Source organism: Sus scrofa, chromosome X (assembly GCF_054392235.1).
Source record: "Sus scrofa isolate SSC_HxYL_T2T_F1_AM1 chromosome X, Sscrofa_HxYL_maternal_Yorkshire_Landrace_v2.0, whole genome shotgun sequence".
NCBI classification, from domain to species: domain Eukaryota; kingdom Metazoa; phylum Chordata; class Mammalia; order Artiodactyla; family Suidae; genus Sus; species Sus scrofa.
In genome coordinates, this window is record NC_139401.1 from 104,789,620 (window position 1) to 104,812,082 (window position 22,463).

Genomic DNA, 22,463 nt, shown 5'->3' on the forward strand with positions numbered 1-22,463 from the left:
GGACACATCAATGAACAAAACATAATTTCCTGTCCTCATAGCTCCTTATGGAGCTTACATTCTAACAAGAGGAGTAGATTATGCTCTATGCTAGAAAGTGATAAGTGCTATGGGGGAAAAAAGTGCAGGGTAAAGGAAAATGGCAGTGCTAGCAGTAGTGGGGATATTAGCAATTTAGATCGTTTCATGAAGAAGCTGATATTTGAGCAGTATTATCAGAGGTGAGAGTCTGAGCCATGCCAATATATATGAAACCCATGCCAATAAAAGGAATATTCCACACAGAAGGAACAATAAATGTAAAGACTCTTGCAAAGCCTGTTTGACATTTAGTAAGAATAGGAAGGAGGAGTTCCTCTCGTGATGCAGTGGTTAACAAATCCGACTAGGAACCATGAGCTGCGGGCTTGGTCCCTGGCTTTGCTCAGTGGGTTAAGGATCTGGCGTTGCCATGAGCTGTGGTGTAGGTTGCAGACGTGGCTCAGATCCTGTGTTGCTGTGCCTCTGGTGTAGGCAGGTGGCTACGGCTCCGATTAGACCCCTAGCCTGGGAACCTCCATATGCTGCGAGAGCGGCCCTAGAAATGGCAAAAAGACAAAAAAAAAAAAAAAAAAAAAAGAATAGGAAGGAATCCAATGTAACTAACTAGTGGGAAGAGGGCAAGGGGAATACTAGGATGGGGTGGGGGTAAGACTGTCTTTTACTCAATGATGCAGACAGGAACCAGAAACTTTTATTAAACGGAGGTAAGACATGATTTGACTTATTTTTTGAAGGACCACCTTAGCTGTTGGGCTGAGGATAGGCTATTATCCAAATGATGGATAATAAAATTGGGGGAACATGCCCTTTAAAGTAAATACTACAGTGTCCTCCCAAAGTTACCGAATACTAAAGATTTCCATATAGAAAAACCATAGAAATTTGATAGGTAGCTACAAGTTCCTAGAAGAAATAAATCCAGGCATGGGAAACTGACCCACTCACCAACAGATACTCTACAAAATATTTTGCTACGGACTGTATGTAGGCTTGAGAATATTTCCTAGGTCTAATGACAGAATTCCACTATAGCTGGCTACCACATTCTTATGGACTAGTGTCATAGGAAAACATTCCAATGACAGGTAATACCCACAAGTTCATTGCATAATTTATAAGCGTCACTTAGCTATCCTAATGCCATCCACTGTTAACTGATTTTGAGAGTTTAAAGTACAGTAATTTTATAGTGCCTAGTAAAATAATGATTTTTAATATTTTTAATATTCTATTTAAATTAAAAACACTAGACTAAATCTAAAAATCCTATTTTTGAAATTCATTTATCCAAAAACTATGTCAAATAATTTAGAACATAGGGCCAAAAACTGAAGGAAAGAGAAATAAAAAGGAATTATGGAGCCATAGAATCTTAAAGTAGAATATTCATAAAATCTTTAAAAATATTAACAGTGTCCATATCAAAGAAAGTAATGGTCCCCTTTTATTATGAATAGATCACATCTGGCATCTTCTGAAAATTTGTGAGTGTAACATTAAAAGAGACCTTAAAAAAAGGGAACATTTTCAGCACAGAAGTAGCTAAAAATAAAAAGTAATAAAGAAGAAAAATATACTATAAAAAGGAATAAAAGTAATAAATATGTTTAAGCTACAGAAAAACAGGTCTTAAGAGTTTGGTAAAATGGAGAGTAAACACACAAAAGATTACAAATATCTTAAGGGAAGAAAAGTTGTCATTATCTATACTTCATCACATGCTGGTCCCAAGACCAATGGATAAGTGATAGGGGCATGTATTCTCAGTTCCAAATAAGAAAGATGATGGAGTTTTATAAAAGAGAATTAGGGCTACCTCAGATACACGCACACACATGAAGATGTGTGCACCACTAAAAATATACAACTAGAGTATCAAGGATTCCTGCATTAGGAAGTGGTTATATCTGATCACTTATAAGATCCCTTACAATATTAATAAACTTCTGTTTAAAACATAATAAGACTAAGTTCAAGGAAGTTTCCTTGCATGACAACTACACATGTAGGTATTCTTTAATGAAAAATAAAGACATCACTGAAATTTCTGTTCATTACATTCTATTTTCACATTAATTTCCCATTATAAAATTGTACATAAGTTCCTCAAGAAAACTATTGGCCCTCCGCACATTATAAAGTCATACTTATGAACACTTTTAAAACATCTATGTATTGGGAAAGCACTACTGAAGATAAAAAAGAACACAAAAATAAATAGCATGGTATATACTGTGTGAGGTAGAAATAAGAGAAAGATGTGAAAATAGCTCAATGCTTTGAAGATTTAATTATGTTTCTCTCAGAGTTCAATGTCCTTTAATACCTAAAATGGCATATTTGAAGAAATTACTTTAAATTATTCCTATATTTCTATAATCAGTTACATATAATAGCACCCTTTCCATTTATCTTGGCTCCACAAGTGTTATAAAATCACATGAGGATAGAGGAGAGGAAGGCTATTGTATTAATTCTACTGTTTTCAGGCAGTGTACTTTCTTCTTTTATCTGCCTTTTCGTGGGATAGAAGCCTTGTAAAATCTAAAAAAAAAAAAAAACTTATCTTTTCCTGGTCTAAGATCTTTACTGCCCACAAAACAGATGGACAAATGCTTATTCATTTGAAAGCATTTCTTAAGACTTGTAAGCAAGACTTCTGACCTCATTAGGACTGAAGAACAACTAGGTTTTTATTGTAGCTATGAGCTAAAATCAGACATAAGCAATAATATCTCACAATTTCACTAAAATGAACTTAGGCATACACCACGTTATTTTTTATGCAGTGAAATTCCATAAAGGAATTAAGCTCAAAATGTAAAGGTATGTATTATGCATATTATACACAATCAATGTAACTATTTTACTCACCAATTCCATTAAATCTTTTAATTTCCCAATTTCTTCTGGAATGGATACCAGTTTATTATTACTGAGGACCAAAACTTTAAGGGGAAGATCAAATAGGTATTTTGGCAATGTTGATAAAAGATTTCGACTGAAAAGAATAAGAAAAGTCTCATGAGAAATATGTCTGAAACCTGACATGTTATGTTGAAAAAGAACAAATCACCTCAAAAGTAAATAAAAAGTTTTCAGTAAATAATAACTATCATTTAATGAGTGCTTACTTTGTAACAGGCTAAAATCTTTACATGTGCTATCTCATTTAATTGTCACATTAGCCCCACAAGACAGGTGGTATTATTCTCTCCATTATACAAACAAAAAAACAAAGGTTAAAATTGGTTAAGTGGCTTGACCATGCAGAGCAGACTGCAAATCTGTGCTGTTACCTATGATATTGTCCTACATGCCCCAAGTCCTCAAGATGCAGAATCATTCTTCTGAGCTAGAAAATGTCAGAACCTTGATCTCTGGTATAGTTTTACTATGTTTAATACATCTATGCCTCTAACCAGGGAAAGGCTCCAAGGATAAATTTGCATGCACTATGTTCAAACTTATGAAAGAATGAATAAGATTATATCTTTAAAAACATGTAGTTACCCTAAACTATTCTCTTTCTTTTTTTGGGGGGGGGGTTATGGTAGAACAGCCTACTAGCACCTTAATCTCAGCTCAGAGTTGATACAATATTCCTGTCTCTGTGAATACATTTAAATATAAGAACAACTAACATTTACTGAGTGCTTACTATGTGTCAGGCCATCTTTCAAAGTACTTCACATGATTAATTTGACTAACCCTCACAACAACCTACTTTAGGAAGATAGATAACTATGATGGTACCCATTTTAGAGATGAAGAAACAGTCTAAAAGAGATTAAGTCAAATACTCAAAGTCACAGAGCTGGTAAGTGGGAGAGCTAGGATTCAAATCCAGGCAATTTGGCTCTGGGTCCCTTACTCTCAAACTAATTTTGGTCAAATTTACATGCCAGTACAGACTGACCCAAATGACCCCTGCTATCACCTAATGTTTGTGTCCTCCCCCAAAACTATCATGTTGAAACCTAATCCCCAATGTGGGATGGGAGGTGATTAGCGGTCTTATAAAAGAGACCCTAGAGAGAGCTCCCTTGCTCTTTCTGCCATGTGAGGACACAGCCAGTAATATGAACCACAAAGCAGGTCCTCACCAGACACTGAATCTGCTGGCACTTTGATCTTCAACTTCCCAGCCTCCAGAACTGGGAAAAATAAATTTCTATTATTTACAAGTCACCGAGTTTGTGATATTCTGTTATAGCAGCATGAATAGACTAGACAATCCTACTACCAAAATATATAAAGTGTACCATTACTTTTACATATTATCAAGCATGCACGAGCAATTACTTATTATTTTTCCTGCTTTTCAAAGTGATATTTATAGATTTGTACCTAGCATTTTGTATAATATGTACATCAATGTTACACCAAAAGGGGAATTTAAGACCTTTCACACAATTTTATGCCTGCAGAGGATGTCCAGAAACATTAGACTGGCTTTTATCACATGGCACAGACTTTTATAAAAAAGGACAATGCCCCTAGACCAGCAATCCTGGCCAGACTGTTGGATTGTCAAATATGCTAGGAGCTTGTCACAACTTGACACTTTAGGATCAAGAAGGATCTTTGGGAAAGTGGTCTATCTGGAGATACAAGGATCTTCCTGCAGATTTCACTGAAAAAGAGAATAGTATACAGGAAGAAAGACAGATTAAAAATTGTCTTACAAGTTTATCAAGATATTTTCCACCAAAATAAAAAATAAATAGGAAAATACTGGAACATACAAACTCATTCTAATCTCCCTCAGACCAAAACACATTTAAAAACTGGCTTCTTGGAGTTCCCGTTGTAGCAGAGCAGAAACAAATCCAACTAGTATCCATGAGGATGTGGGTTTGATCCCTGGCCTTGCTCAATGGGTCAGGCATCTGGCATTGCCATGAGCTGTGGTGTAGGTTGCAGACGAGGTTCGGATCCTGCTTTCCTGTGGCAGCTGTAGCTCTGATTTGACCCCTAGTCTGGGAACTCTCCATGCGTCATGGGTGCAGCCCTAAAAAGCAAAAAAAGAAACAAACAAACCAAAAAAAAAAAAAAAAAAAACAAACAAACAAAAAAACAAAAAAAACCAAAAAACAAAAAAACTGGCTTCTTTTCTTCCCTTAAGAAGCAGATTTCCTGAGTTAGCAGTCAACCTTCTTCAGAATCTGATTTCTTTATACATAACTAATAAGTCATCAGTCTTCACTTTTTTGCTACATGTTTTAAAGATAGTCAAAGGAAAGTCAGCCACTAGAACAAATGCTATTTTCAATATAGTGTGTTCAAAAATTTTTGTGACTGTAAATAAAAATCAGGAGTCAACTTTTAGAGATCAAAATGGGAAAGAATCACAGAAAGTTGTAGTAAAATTATTCTAAGCTATACCATACATGTATATAGAAATGCAATTCAATTTTTGACAAATCTTGTTCTTCCATAAAAGAAAAAAACTAAACCAAAAAACAAAGATAAAAATGTTAAAATACCTCACTTTCCTCAAAGCTCTCCCAAGCCAAGCCAAGGATATTATGTACCCAATTGAGAGAAATGAGTAACCCAAATGACCAACATCTATGGAAGAAAATTCCTCTCACACATTTTAAGGCGGTTTCAGTTAAAGTAGTATGTAATGCCAGGAGACACCACTGGGGGAGATATTCATAATAATTAATATATCACAGAGAAAAATAAACATTATTATTTATATATACTAATTATATTTACAACTTTCCTACATGAGAATTTAGACAAGTAACTTTGTTAAGGAAGGGGGGAAGAAATTATCCCTTACAACTCAAAACAAAAAAGAAAAATAAGAAAATGATTCTAAAATTAAGGCACATATACCAGTCTCCATTCAATGTCAGGGGAATTTTTTTCTTATACTTACTAAATGTTCGCTCTATTATAAATACAAGGTAATAGCTAAGAATGAGAGTTCTACAGTCATATTGCTGCTCTGATTTGAATCTTGGCTCTACCATTTGCAAGATACATATATATATGTGTGTGTGTGTATATATATATATATGTGTGTGTATATATATGTGTTTGTACAAATAGTTAACCTCTCTCTGTGCTTCAGTTTCCTCATCTGCAATGCAGGGATAATAACCATGTACCTCAAAATGCTGTTATCAAGATGAGGTAATAGGGGTAAAGTATTTGTAACACTGCTTGGCACACAGTAAGCACTTATTAACATCAACTGTTACCTACTTCCTAATGTTCTAATATTCCCATCCCAATCTATCCATCCTTGAAGTAGCAACAAGAAATCACCAGAGTGAAAAATACAACTCTAGAACTATTTCTTTATAATGTTTCACTTTAAATGATAATGTATATAATTAAATCTGTATTGTGGTGCTAAGATTTCAGTGAAATATTTCTAATCTAAAGGCCTTGCAACTCAAAGTGATCTAAGGACCAGCAGGCATGTGCATTACCAGGGGACTGTTAGAAATGCCTGACCCCACTGCAGATTATGGAATCAGAATCTGCATCTGATTTCAGTGCACATTAAAGTTTGAGAAGCAGCACTCTCAAGAATAAGACCAAAAGCCTATAAAGTAATGAGGACATATAAAAAACACAAATAAGATATTGTTGAGATATAGGCTACATAGCCAAACCAAACACATTTCTTTACAACTAAAAAGGATTCAAATTGTAATATAAAACAAAATTTACCTCCCCAAAATTGTTTCCTTACCTAATGTTAAGGTATGTTAACATCTGCAGGTTTTTAATGGCTTCAGGAATGGTTTTGATGCAATTATGATATAAATTTAATGTTTCAAGAGGTGCAAATAACCAGACATCAGAAGGAATTTCTGTAAAACGATTTCTTGAAAGATCTGAAAAACAAAAATAATAATTGAGTATCAAACATATACCTGTATCCATGGTAATTAACAGAACTATTTTCATACTTGCTGAATCACTTAGAATTGAAGCAACTATTTAAAATTTAAAATATTGACCTTGATCTTTTGCCCTCAAGGTCACCGTAAACTTGAAAGCAAAAAAAACCACAGAAATATACTCATGGGAAGTCTGTTTATTAACAAACTGTACTTAATATACTTCAATATCTTTCAACATTATCTTTAAAAATACCAATGAGGGATTCTCTCTGATATTTAAAGACACAAAAAACCTCCCTGATCCCACAACCCCTTCATCCACTTCCTCTTTCACAGACTCTCTTACATAAATCTGCAATATAACTAAATTTCTTACTTACCATGAACTTCTAAACCCAGTGTAATTTGCTTCCTATTCACTCTCAGTGATGCCCACCAAGGTCACCAACAGCCTGCACATCAATAACCACTCATCCATCTGGAAATATTTTTCTTCCCTTGGCTTGGAAGACCTCACTTCTGGATCACTTCCTATTATCTCCCTGGCTACTTCTTAGTCTCTTGCTAGATTCTCCTCTACCCATGCTATGAATGTTAGTGTTACTAAGAGCTGTGACCTAAGGTACTCTTTCCTTAAAAACGAACAAAACAACCCAGTAGGTGATTTTGTCCAATAGCAGGGTTAGTATTCATATATTGACAAATTTCAAATTAAATATATATTTGAATAACTATGTTCTGATCTTTGGGACTTCCTCAAGTGTAAAATCATATATTGACAAATTTCAAATTAAATATATATTTGAACAACTATGTTCTGATCTTTGGGACTTCCTCAAGTGTAAAATCTGAACTGAAGCTCCACAAGTATAAAATCTGAACTGAAGATCTTTTACACATCTGTTTCCCTCATCTCAGATGACGTCACCAATATCCTCCTGGCAAGATGCTCCAAGCCAGAAACCTGGCATTCACCCTTGATTCCCTCCTCTCCTAAATTATTTCAAGTACACACAAATACACTTCCATTCAAGTTTTAACAAAAATCGTGGAATTATTATAATCACTATATCTCCAGTAAAGGTTTATTTGTCTTATAAAATTTTGAAAAATACTTAGGACATCATGTGGCAGATTGAAAAAAAATACGCTAAGAACTTTTCAACCAAAGTACTACTGAGCTGTTGGGTTGCATAACTATTTGTTACATGGGGCTATCCTGGACACTGTAGGATATTTAGTAGCACCCCTACTAGATGCCAGTAACACCCTCTAGTCACGGTAGCCAAAAAATGTCCCCTGAAGTACAAATTCTCCTACCCCAGTTAAGAACCACTGCCTGAACAATTATCAAAGTGGTTATCTTATCATAGGAATATACTTTGCTTACATTACTTAATTATACTTATTTGGTTAAAAACATAAGAATATCATTTACCTTTCTCAAGAAAAATATCTACGGTGTAGCTTAGCCCACTGTACTTCATTTAGCATCTGGTCTGCCCTCATAAGAACAGCTTCCTACCTACCAATACTCATCTCCCCCACTCTGAGGGATGAAACCTATTTACTTAGCAATATAGTAAATTCCCTACTCAGAATCTTAATATACATGTATTAATATGTTTTATATATGTGTATATACATATACACTTACTCAATATAAAATTTTTTAATTGGCTAAAGAAAACATTAGTTAGGATTATATAATATAAAAATTAATTTAGATTCTTCTTTCTCTTACCATAAGATTCTGAATAACTAGGAGTTCCCCTTGTGGCTCAGTGGTTAATGAACCCAACTAGTATTCACAAGGACGCGGGTTCGATCCCTGGCCCCACTCCGTGGGTTAAGGATCCAGCACTGCCATGAGCTGTGGTATATGTCACAGACGCGGCTTGGATCCAGCATTGCTGTGGCTGTGGTGAAGGCTGGCAGCTACAGCTCTGATTCGATCCCTAGCCTGGGAACCTCCATATGCCACAGATGTAGCCCTAAAAAAAAAAAAAAAAAAAAAAAAAAAAGACAAAAGACAAAAAAAGATTCTGAATAACTAAATAAAAGGACAGACAGAATTATCAGAAACCAAAATCTGAATTTGAAATAGAAGTTTTTAATTTCCTGACTCTCCTCATCTAGACACCCAAGCATCATGAAGTTCCAATGAAGGGGAAAAATTAAGTCACTTTTTTTTTTAAGTTTAGAATGCTTCTTTTACTTTTGGATTTTACCTCTTATTCATATAACTTCAGAATCCTGGGAGTTGAAAATTACTGCTTACAATTAATTTGAAATCCTAAAAACAAAAGTGTGCCCAGTTTTTTACTCTGTATGGTATCTAGTAAATATTCATAAATAATACGGTGGTCTTAGAGAAAGATGATGGCAGCTTGCCTTGATATTGCAAGAATGGCAATTTTTTTTAAAAAAGTAGATAGAATCTGAAATATATTTTATATGAGTACTTATAAGAATTGGGCAAGTGATTGTCTAGGTGAGATACATAAGGAGTAATAATCAAGGATGGCACCCAGGATTCTGGCCCAGGCAACTAAATGATGCTACTTAATCATTTAAGTAAGATTAAGAGTGAGGAATGAAACAGCATTTTTGTTCTTGGTTTTGCTGATGGGCTTTTCTTTTGTTTTTTGAGGCAGAGTTTACAATAAAGGGTTCAATTTTATATTTGTATAAAACTGAGATGTCTGAAAGAGATCCAATAGGGGATTGTGAAATGGACAGTTAATCAGATCATTTTGGATCTCAGATGTGAGGTCTGGGATAGAAAGAGAAAACTGAAAGTTGTGGGAATGTGGTTAGTACTATAAAATCATAGAAATGGAAGACATCACCTGAATCAGAGCACTGAGTTAGAAAGAAAGTTCAAGACTAGCCCATCCAGACACCAACATTTACAAGCTGAGCAGGAAAAAAAAAAAAAAAACAGCAAGCAGAGAAGACTGAAAATAATGGTCAAGAGAAAACACAATAATAACAATAAAGAGAATATTCAGAGAAGCAACTGGAGAAAAAGCCAAAATATCAGAATTAATAACAAGAGTGATCTTAGTAATTAAAATAATATCGATATATTACTTTAATAATTTATACATTATTGTGTGATGCTTTACATTCTTTCCCCTCCAAAACCAAGATTATTTAGTTAAATTTCAAAGTAATATAAGTTCTCTTAGGGAATTTAATTAAATTTGCATTTATAAACTATTTTCTGAATGAGCTAATATATTTAGTAAACACCACTTAAGATTACAATTATTATTCTAATTTAACTGAGTTAAAGCAAATAAAACATAATAAAGTTGAAATTAAAATTCAAACTATTACAAGTCCTCTAATAAGGAAATCTCGTTCTAGGCTTTTTCAGATTTTAAAACTGTATAAACATCCTTTCTAAGAATTGGGTAAAGGCAGAGTTTCTGTTGTGGCTCAGGGGTTAAGAATCTGACAGAGTGTCCATGAGGATGCGGGTTTGACCCCTGGCCTTGCTCAGCAGGTTAAGGATCCAGCGTTGCCAGAAGCCTTGGCATAGGTCAAAGATGCATCTCAGATCCAGTGTTGCTGTGGCTGTGGCATAGGCGGGCAGCTGCAGCTCCAATTCAACCCCTAGGCCGGAACGTCCATATGCTGTGGGTGCAGCTGTAAAAAAGAAAAAATAATAATAAAAACATTTAAAAAAAAAAAAAAGAATTGGGTAGGAGTTCCCGTCATGGCTCAGTGGAAATGAATCTGACTAGCATCCATGAGGACACAGGTTCGCTCCCTGGCCTCGCTCAGTGGGTTAAGGATCCAGCGTTCCAGTGAGATGTGGTATAGATCGCAGATGCAGCTCGGATCTGGTGTTGCTGTGGCTATGGCTGTGGCTGTGGTTACAAGCTCCAATTCAACCCCTAGCCTGGGAACCTCCACGTGCTGTGAGTGCGGCCCTAAAAAGACACACACGAATAAAAAAAGAAAGAAAGAAAAAAGAATTGGGTAAAGAGAATAACAATGCCAAGAGAAAAATATGGAAGCCAAAGATAGGCAATAACACAAAATGGTCTGTATTTTAATTTCTTGCACTATCTCACACTAACAGTATATCATATTTTCCTTCGAAAAAATGAAAATTAACTTTTACAGATATAATGCATAAAATTTAAACTCTAAATTTTTTTTGGCTGCGCCAGCAACATTCAAAAGTTCCTGGACCAAGGATGGAACCAGAGCCACAGAGTGACAACACTGAGTCCCCAATTGCCAGGCACCTTCACTGAGTCCCCAGCTGCCAGTTTAGGGAACTCCTAAATTCTAAATTTTTTATCTTGTGATGTACAATTAAACCATAAGGAAGTTTTTGTAACATTAAAAATCATTTAATTAAATGTGCACTAGGGCAACTAGAATGATATGAATAAAAAAGAACATATTATACTCAAGAAATACATGCAAATTTGTATTTTGTTTAATACAGTTCCATCTAAAGATGGGAAAACAAACTGTTAATTTATTCCTTATGGGGAGATTCCTTTCACAACAGCTTTAAAGTTTCTCTTCTTAAGGGACCAGTAGGACTCAGGAAAAGACAATTATAAAGATGTTTCACCTCTCCTACAAAAAAAAAAAAAAAAAAAAGGAAATTGAAATTTTCTCCTTGGCATTCTAGTCATGGCTCAGTGGAAACGAATCTGACTAGTATCCTTGAGGACCCAAGTTCAATCCCTGGCCTTGCTCAGTGGGTTAAGGATCCAGCCTTGCAGTGAGCTGTGGTGCAGGTCGCAGACACGGCTCAGACCTGGTGTTGCTGTGGCTGTGGTGTACGCCAGCAGCTACAGCCCCGATTAGACCCCCTAGCCTGGGAACCTCTATATGCCGCTGTGCGGCCCTAAAAAGACAACAACAACAAAAAAAGAAATTTGCTCCTTATCTTCCTGTAGTGAGCTGAACAGTGGCCCTCTAAAGTATCAGGTCCTAATTCCTGGAACCTGTGAATGTTGGCTTATATGGTCCAATTTTGGCAGATGTAATTAAATATCTTGCAATGATGATTACCCTGCATCATTCACGTGGGCCCTAAAAGTCATCACATGTATCTTTATAGGAGGAAGACGGAGGGAAATGAGACAGACACACTGAGGAAAAAAGGCAATGTGAAGACAGAGACAGACATTGGAATGATGTGGCCAAAGAATGCCAAGAGTCACCAGAAGCTGAAAGAGGCAAGGAACGGATTCTCCCCTAGAGCCTCCAGAGGATTTACAGCCCTCCTGAAACCTTGATTTTAGCTTCAAAAGCCTTATTTTGGACTTCCGGTCTCAAGAACTAGACAAATTCTGTTGTTTCAAATCACCAAGTTTGCGGTCATTTGTTACAAATGTCACAGGAAACACATTTCTCAAAAACAGTTTATCAGAATAACAGAATCCCTGCAAAAAATTTTAATTATTAGTTGTGCATTTTTTTCTTAAGCACCTTTATAACCACTGAACTATTTTTCTTTTGTCTTGGTTTTTGTCATAAATTCTATCAAGCAGTACTGGCAATAACTCAACAGTAAACAGACTGCTGTGTTCTGTTTCCTACCTTCCTTAAAATCATTCCTGGTAAAACTGCTGGGGGCCCATTAAGAGGTATTGATAGATCATTTTAAATAATCTGATCTAAATTATGTTCTGTATCACTCTTGAGCTTCAGAGGTCAAGGAAGCTAGAGAAGGGAGGAGAGAAGTCAGATGGAATGGAAATCTGTTTGCTGCCTCCCAAGCTGCAGCCACAAGTGCCACAGAAAGGTCCATCTGTTGCCCAGTGCAATTCCTGGCCCACTGGCTAGCATTTCTGCCAAAGTACAGAAAATGACTTCCAGAAAGTATACTACTATACTGTACTAATTAATTACAGTTTTTATCTTATTCAGTGTACAAAAAGGCTATATGACTTTTGTGACAAATTATTAATCTAAGACACATGAGTCTTCTCTGGGTTTTATTTAATAATATAGATTGTTACATTTCCTCCTATTTTTTAAAACAAAATCTTAGATAATGTTTGAAAATCTGTCACATTTTCACCTTTGGAAAAGCTTCTAACAATTAAGTATGTTGTTGGAACACAGCCTCATCAACACAGATAGAGAATATTCTGCATAAAAAATGACAGTTAAGTGGAGAAATAATTTGAAATCAGAACTTTAAATTCACATCAACAATAACCTCAATGGAACTGAAGTTAACTATCTCATACACATATACACACACACACACACACACACACACACACACACACACTCCACACATGCTAGATCAGAAGGCTATAGGCTTTGAATAATTATTTCTAATCCTCATAACAACCTTATGAGGTAGCTACTATTTCTCATTATGCATATGAATCAAAGACAGACTGAATAGCAACCTTAAATGTTTTTTTAAAAAAAAAACTACGGAGTTCCCTTCGTGGCGCAGTGGTTAACGAATCCGACTAGGAACCATGAGGTTGCGGGTTCGGTCCCTGCCCTTGCTCAATGGGTTAACGATCCAGCGTTGCCGTGAGCTGTGGTGTAGGTTGCAGATGCGGCTTGGATCCAATGTTGCTGTGACTCTGGCGTAGGCCAGCAGCTACAGCTCCGATTTGACCCCTAGCCTGGGAACCTCCATATGCCGAGGGAGCGGCCCAATAAATAGCAAAAAGACCAAAATAATAATAATAATAATAAAATTAAAAAATAAATTAAAAAAACTAGTAATAAGTGACAGCAGAGGGGTTGTAAACTCATATGTGACTTCGAAGTCCATGTTCTATGTGTGCTTTTCCACTCACAGATTTCAAATATTCTGTTCCACTGGAACCACGTAGCAGGGTCAGATAAATTCTAAATCTTCTAACTACATTCACATCCTAGGTTTCATCTTGCATTAGGAAGCAGAACATAAACCTCACTCCAAGTGTCAATTTTTAATTAAGTAAATAACTCCATTATAAAGCTCTCAGCTATTCCCAATTTACCATTTCAGAACTGTTTAGTCTGAACCAACACATAGCTTTCTTGGCTGCTTAAAGAGTGGACCTTTACTAATTTTTCAATATTTTTGACCAATTCAATAAACGAGTATTAAAGAAAATAAATCAAGTTTCTTCAAAAGAGTTGAACATCTTACAGGCAAAACCACTGTGATGGGTACCTGTCAAGAACTCTAAAAGATCTGAGACTTTTGTCTACTTTGTAACCCAACAAACAAATTAGCAATAAATTGAGAGGATACTGGCAGAAAGCATGAGACCCCTATGTGAGTCAAAGGACTTTATTACTCACAGCATAGCAAGTGGCATGAGCAGCATATCTGTATCAGTTCCCCTTGCTTCCCAAATGTCACAGGAGCAACATATATGGGTATAGATGGATGCCTGCACATGCACTATATCACATTATTCGAGAGGAACTCTGAGGTAAGGGAACACAAATCTTTTATAATAAACAGTATTCATGCCTGCACTTTGTGTTTGAAGGGAGACACTATTTTACCAGAGAGAAGTAATGACTGCCCTTTGCTCCAGAGGAAAAAACTCTCATTCTTCCAAAAGACAGTCCTGAACAAAGGGCACCAACTAGTGTCTCACGTACAAGATATTCAGAAACATGAGACCCATGGAAAACTTATCTCCCTATCATATCATGAACATATTATTGAGCAGGGATTAGAAGTTGTAGCCTCATCACAGAAAATATACAAGATAAAATAATATCATAAGCATCAAATTCTCTGTGGTCCTGCACTTAGACTCTAAGACAGAGGCAGGCTAATCCTGATTCTCACCTTCCAAGCCTCATTCTTATTTCCCAGCCAGCATCCTGACTTGACTTATAGCCTGTGTCATTCATTCAAAATTCCATTAAGCATCATGAATTAGGCACTACATGTTAGGGTAGGTAAAAAGCCAGTCAGATACCAACCCTAAGCAATCCCAATTACTGTTCCACTCTAGCACCAAATATTACTTGCTTAGATAATAACACTTCAGTGAAAGGAACTATACCCCCCAAAATTACCTCCACTTCAACTAAAATTGTGATTTTTACAAAGCTATTGTGATGGGACCAATTCTTTATCATCTTGGGGTTATACCTTATAGTTTACAGAAGTCTTACATACTGAAAAATGAGGGATAACTGGTAGCTGAGCACTAGACTATATCTGAACTATATTCTAATTCTACTGATGATTAAATATAAAACATTGCCAAAATCAATTAATTACTACTCCCACTATCTCAAAGCTATTGGAAATGAATAAACATTCTGCAAAAATATAAAATTCCTAAAGGAAGTAAGCAATAGAAAAGAAAGGAAAATTAGCAATTTGCACCTGATGATATATAATTGTTCATAAAGATACAAAACAAAGTGATGGAAATTGATTATTACGTTTAGGTCTTATGACATGGAAAATATATGCTAGAATTATATGTCTTTAGGAGAGTGCATAAAATCAACCAACTAGGATACTTATTACCTAACATGAAAATGAAAAAATTAATTTTCTGTGCTCTTCAGTAATTGCCATTATTCAAATGCGAGCAGTTACAATACGTAAAATCTGATTAATATGCTCTCAAATACTAAGGATTCCTTATCTATTTTCCATCTAAAAGAAATTTCAGGACTAAAAACACATACAACAAGAAAACAGGAGGCACCACAGCTGTCTGTCAATGCAAGAATGGAGATCGTCTTTGACTCTGATGTTGGAGCCTGATGGGAAATGACAACCCCATGGCTCTGGCATCTGCTTTCAACAGATGCCTTCTGCAAAGACAGGCGATTTCTTGATTCAGTATTCCCTAAAAGGGTGTTGGGCTGTCATTTAAAACAAGATAGTGAAAAATCAGACTATAACATTGAGGGCTTGTTGAATGATTAAGATTTATAGCTAAAGAACTTTTAGGCTACTCTATGATGAATTAAAATATTAACCATAAGTACAGTGGAAAGAAAAAAGTGTGAAGTAGATACTAGAAAAAGTGAACAAAAATGTTTTAAAGGCAACAGTTATGAGAAATAATAACAAGCAGACCTGCAGCAACCAATAATGGAAGGCTCCTTTTGAGCAGAGGCACTTAGAGAAGCAAGGATACAAACAAAAACAGATGCTGCAAGGAGAAACCACAGCTGCTAACCAGAGGGCAGATTACATTCATGCTCAGTGAGAATAGGACTGTGAGTCATACAACTATTAAGCCACGTGGAAGGACAAGACTTTATTTTTCTTAAAGGAGGGGGAGAGGCAGCTCCATGTCCATAGGAAATTCTACAAAATGTTTCAATTTCACCAAGAAATAATGCAGTGTAATGACATTCAAACATTTAAGTGATGTTTGAGAATGGCACAATACTTCAACCCTATAAAATGTATTATACTGTAAATCTGGCATTTTGAACCCATGTAGTATTATTTATTAAATAGTTCTTGAAAAACTTCTATTTTCAAAAGACAAATGTTATAACCTCATCAAATAACTTTTACAAAAATAAATTCTCGATTGGGGAAGGACTTTCAAAGCACCAAATAAAGAAATAATTCACAAATAAAAGATTTCTAGATTTAGCTACATAAAAAGAAAAAATGCAAAAATGATACCAAAAACTCACAGATAAAACCTGGCCAAGGACATAAACAGATTCAAATAGAAAATTATCAATGATGTATATTTAAGACCAAGATGTATATAAAAATACATTCAACCTCAATGCTAATAAAAAGAAATGTAAAGAATAAGACACTAAAATTCACCCATCAAATTTAAAGGTTTTTTAAACTATTATTCAGTGTTAGCAAGGCTACTTTGAATTGGGCACGTCCCCACACACCACTGATGTGATTTCAACATAAGGTAACCTATCTAGAAAGCAATATGGCAATATGAATCAAGGTCCTTAAAAATGTTCATAGCAATTGATCCAAGGATTCAAACAAGCAATTTTTAAAACCAAGTAAAGATGCATAAAAAACTAGGTACATTTTAAAGTTATTTAAAAGAGTACAAAATTAGAAACAAATGTCCAACAATAGATAAAGGCTAAATAAAATATGGTAAACCTTCAAAGCGGAATATAGCCTGTAGTCTTTAAAAATGATATTATAGACTTGATTCCTAATATGGAAATAAGAATGCTCACAGGATAATAGCTAGAACACACAAAATATAAAAAACTTTATCCCATTATAAGCCAATCATTTCCTTTTAAAATGTACATTTTAGGGAGTTCCCATCGTGGCTCAGAGGTAACAAACATGACTAGTATCCATGACGTGGTGGGTCCAATCCCTGGCCTCACTAGTATCCATGAGGTGGTGGGTTAGGGATCCCACATTGCTGTGAGCTGTAGTATAGGTCACAGATGCGGCTAGGATCTGGCATGGCTATGGCTGTGGGTAGGCCGGCAGCTACAGCTCCAATTCAACCCCTAGCCTGGGAACTTCCATATGCCACAGGTGCAGCCCTAAAAAAAAAATTTACATTTTATACAAATAAAGACCTACAGGTATGTGCAAGGTGATGAGTGTCGGGGTATTAAGGAAATACACCAAAATGTTAATATTCACTCAAGATGGGTAGAATAAGAGTGACCTGTATTTTCTCTATGCTTTTATTTTCCAAATTTTCTATGATAAGCAAGTATTGCTTTTGTTATAAGAAAACAATATTACAATATTTTTAATATTATATTCCAGAAGGTAAATTGAATTCTAACCATATATATTCCATTCATAAGAATGATATATACAGACAGTTGTAAGCTAATTACAAATTAGTATTTTATACAATTATTTTGTTTTTATGGGGCACAACTTGGTCTGCTACTAAACATCTATCACTGTGCTGTCATGTTTTATTGCTATTCTACTATATGTCATAATTTTTAAATGCAAATTACAAAGAAAGTATGCAACTTTCAATGCCAAAAATCATGCTCTCATGTAAATTATTTTCTTAAAGCAAAAACCAAGAAACTATACAATTTGAATTGTTATAGTCTGATTAATGAAATAAGCAATGACAAAATATGTCAACCTGCCCATACCTAAGACATCTGAATTGATGTATGATTAATCTAATGCTGATGTTCTCTCTGCCTAGGTCAATATCAACTAGTCACTGAAAATTAAATGGATCTGCTTATACAGATGGGGAATCCACAGACAGGAAGGACGAACTGTATGAGGCCATTTTACATAAGGGACTTAAGCATCTGTGGATTTTGGTACCCCCGGGGATCCTAGAACTAATGCCCAGTGGATACCAAGAGACAAGTATACAGTATACTTTTTATTTGCATTAATTATGATACCTTAGTATGTTTCTACTGCATGAGAAAGGAAAGTATAATGTAACATGAGAACTATCTGTATCAAACTGACTTACCAAGATAACTCTTAACAGGTTTTGAATTCCAAAACAAAAGTAGTCCTGGAGGACAGTTAAAAAAAAAAAAAAAGTGCAAGTTACTATGCTAAACAAAACTAACTGCTTCCTCTTTGATGTATCCAGATTATGACAAATTTTAAAGCCAGTCAACTGTGCCCCTTAAAAAATACTGTACTTATAGAGCAAGGATAATCCCTACTTGAGCTATTCAACAAAAAAAGCACTCAATACTGGATGCCGAAATCAAAAGCAAGTTACAGTAAGCTACTTACAAAGTAATGACAAATTCCACAAACCAGGCCAAAGAAAACCCCATTAGTTTATCTTAAGTGGTCAAGCGGCTCCTACACAGCAGCACACTGGCAAGTAACCAGTAAGACCAAATGGATTCAGACAGTTTATTACTAACACAAACAGAGAAAGCATGATCAGTATGGTGTCAGTTCCCCATGTCCCTAGTCCCACAGTACAAAACCAAACTGGAGGGAGGGATCAAATGATAGAAAACATGCACAGTAGGTTGCTCTATCATTGAGAACCACTCTAGACAGCTTTGCAAATTTATATTCACAGTTTTATCTAAAAGATTGTCCCATGTCTCACAATGAAGGAAGGAAATAATAAACTATCTTGAGGCAGCCTCCCACAAAATAGGGAGGTGAAATGACCTGTCATCTATCTTGCCATGTACCAGGAAGGATCGATCAGAGAGTCTTTTCCCAAGATTTGAGTCAGATTATGGTACAGTCTTGCCTATCTGGACTATGTGGAAATGTGTGAGATCACCAAGATACCACGGCAAAGCTGTCCCTCTAGTTTACAGTCACACAAATATAACAAGAAGTCAACATATAAAATTGTCATTCTCCTTGCCATAATTTTAAGTTTAGAAATATGACAAGCATTTACTATCAACTGTTGCAGAGATACACAGCAGCCAACAGAAAACTGTAGGGTATTTTTGTACAGAAAGTGTTACCTGCCCTCAAAGAGTTTAAACTCATCTTGGGATAAATAATGTAAAGCTAAGAGCACAATTGCACCTGGCTGTATACTCATATTTAAATAATAACTTAACCATCTAACAATAGAGGAATGGTTAAATAAAATACGGTACATACATACAACAGACTATTAGGCAGTAGTTAAAAATCATGTTATAAAACATATTTCTTCAGTGGAACAGTAGCATAAAGAAAACTCTTAGAACAATTTGGAAAAGTATACAATAGACTATAATGGAAAGACTTTAAAAGAAAGGAACATTACATAGATTAATGTTGAGAAAACATTCAATCATGAGGTGATGACTTATGAAGAGAAGCAGTGAATATACAGAGCAACTGGAGTTCCTGCTGTGGCTCAGTGGGTTAAAAGCCAGAAATAGTGTCCATGAGGATGCAGGTTCAATCCCTAGCCTTGTTCAGTGGGTTAAGGATCCAGTGTTGCTGCAAGCTGCAGTTTAAGTCACAGATGCGGTCTGGATCCAGAGTTGCTCTGGCTGTGGCATAGGCCAGCAGTTGCAGCTCTGATTTGACCCCTAGCCTGGGAACTTCCATATGCCATAGGTGCAGCCTTAAAAAAAGAAAGAATATATAGAGTGATTATTTGAGAGGGCTTATGACAAATGAAGGACAGCAAGCCAGTGTAAGACAAGAAAACTAGACCAAAACTTGAGAAATGATGTTAGAGCTATACTACTGCAAAAACTGCTGAACCGGAGTTCCCTTCGTGGCTCAGTGGTTAACAAATCCAACTAGGAACCATGAGGTTGCAGGTTTGATCCCTGGCCCTACTCAGTGGGTTGGAGATCCAGCATTGCCGTGAGCTGTGGTGTAGGTCACAGACGCTACTCAGATCTGGCGTTGCTGTGGCTCTGGCGTAGGCTGGGAGCAATAGCTCTGATTGGACGCCTAGCCTGGGAACCTCCATATGCCATGGGTGCGGCCCCAGAAAAAACAAAAAAGACAAAAAACAAAGATAAAAAAAAACGCTGAACCCAAAACAAAATGGGCATTCATCTCACAATTTTTCCTGGATTTCATCTACAAATATGATTTTCAAATATGATTACTATATAAAATTCCAAAATATTGTTGAAAAAAACTAGAGATACAAATAAATCAAAAGACATCCCAAAGTTCCCCACTTTGGTACAGTGGGTTAAGACTCAAACTGCAGCAGCTCAGGTCACTGCAGAAGCTCAGGATCAATCTCTAGCCCAGCGTAATGGGTTAAAAGGATCTGGTGTTGCTGCAGCTGTGGCGTAGGTCGCAGCTGCAGCTTGGATTCAACTCTCGGCCTGAGAATTTCCATATGCTACAGGTACAGTCATTAAAAAAAAAAAAAAAAAGACATCCCATACTCATGGATTGGACAACTCACTATTGCTAAGACAACAAAACTTCCCCAAACTGATCTACAGATTCAAAACAATCCCTATCAAAATCACAACTTGCATTTTCTGAAGAAGATGACAAGCTTATCCTAAAATTCATGTGTCCCAGAATAACCAAAGCAATCTTGAAAAAGAACAATGTTCGAAGACTCACACCTCTGGATTACAAAACTTAACACACAGCTATAGAAATCAAGATAGACTGGTACCAAGTTAAGAACAGGAATATAGATCAATGGATTGGAATTGAAAACCCAGAAGTAAACATTCACATTTATGATCAATTGATTTTCAACAAGGGTAACAATAAAACTGGATGTGGAAAGAAATTTTCCAGAAATGGTGCTGAGAGAACTGGATACACATATCCTTAAGAATGAAGTTGGGCCCTGACACCACACACAAAAAAAACCTCAAAATGGGTAATACATATAAATGTAGGAGCTAAAACTATAAAACTCAAAAGAAAACAAAAGAATAAACCTTCATAATCCTGGGTTAGGCAATGGCTCCTTAGATATGACATGAAAAGCATAAGCAACATAAGGAAAAAAACAGATGAAATGGGCTTCATCAAAATTTTTAAATTTTGTGGGAGTTCACATTGTGGTGCAGTAGAAATGAATGAGGGTGCAGAGTCCATACCTGTCCTCACTCAGTGGGTCAGGGATCTGGCATTGCCATGAGCTGTGGTGTAGGTCACAGACACAGCTCAGATCTAGTGTTGCTGTGGCTGTGGCATAGGCTGGCAGCTATAGCTCCAATTTGACCCCTGGCCTGGAAATTTCCATATGCCGCACCTGCAGCCCTAAAAAAAATGCACCCCAATATTCACTGCAGCACTATTTACAATAGCCAAAACATGGAAGCAACCTAAATGTCCATCAACAGAGTTCTGGATAAAGATGTGGTACATATATACAATGGAATATTACTCAGCCATGAAAAATCATGAAATAACCCCATTTGCAGCAACATGGATGGACCTGGAAATTATCATACTAAGTGAAATGAATCAGACAGAGAAAGATATATCATATGAGATCACTAATACGTGGAATCTTATTAAAAATTATACAATATGGAGTGCCCATAGTGGCTCGGTGGTTAACAAACCAGACTAGCAACCATGAGGATGCAGGTTCAATCCCTGACCTCACTACGTAGGTTAAGGATCCGGCATTGCCATGAGCTGTGGTATAGGTCACAGACACAGCTTGGATCCCATGTTGCTGTGGCTGTGGCGTAGGCCAGCCGCTACAGCTCTGATTCGACCCCTAGCCTGGGAACCTCTATATGCCACAGGTGTAGCCAAAAATAAAATTATACAAGAGAACTTACAAAACAGAAAGAGACTCAAAGATTTTGAAACCGAATTTAAGTTTACCAAAGGGGAAACATGGGGGGGGGATAAGTTAGGGGGTTGGGATTGATATGTTCACACTACTATATACAAAACAGATGGGTAACAAGGACCTAGTGTATAGCACAGGGAAATTTACTCAAAACTGTGTAATAATCTATATGGGGAAAGAATCTGCAAAGGAATGGATATATGTATATGTATAACTGATTTACCCTGCTATACACCTGAAATTAACACAAATTTGTAAGTCAACTATATTCCAGTAATTTTTTTTTTCTTTTTAGTGCTGCACCTGTGGCATATGAAATTCCCAGGCCATGGGTCAAATGGGAGCTGCAGCTGAGTCCTATGCCACAGCCATGGCAACACTG

At 36.2% G+C, this 22,463-nt stretch overlaps 1 protein-coding gene across 6 annotated transcripts in view; it reads right to left on the bottom strand.

Annotated features, from left to right (window-relative positions):
- LRCH2 (leucine rich repeats and calponin homology domain containing 2) overlaps positions 1–22,463 on the bottom strand; it is a 104,494-nt gene that overhangs the window by 66,386 nt on the left and 15,645 nt on the right. For all 6 annotated transcript variants that reach the window (XM_085008242.1, XM_085008243.1, XM_085008241.1 and 3 more), the window contains 2 exons: positions 6,761–6,905; positions 2,917–3,043 (listed from right to left, as the gene is read on the bottom strand). In XM_085008242.1, the coding sequence (XP_084864368.1) occupies positions 2,917–3,043; positions 6,761–6,905 (272 nt within the window). The remainder of the gene's footprint in view (positions 1–2,916; positions 3,044–6,760; positions 6,906–22,463) is intronic.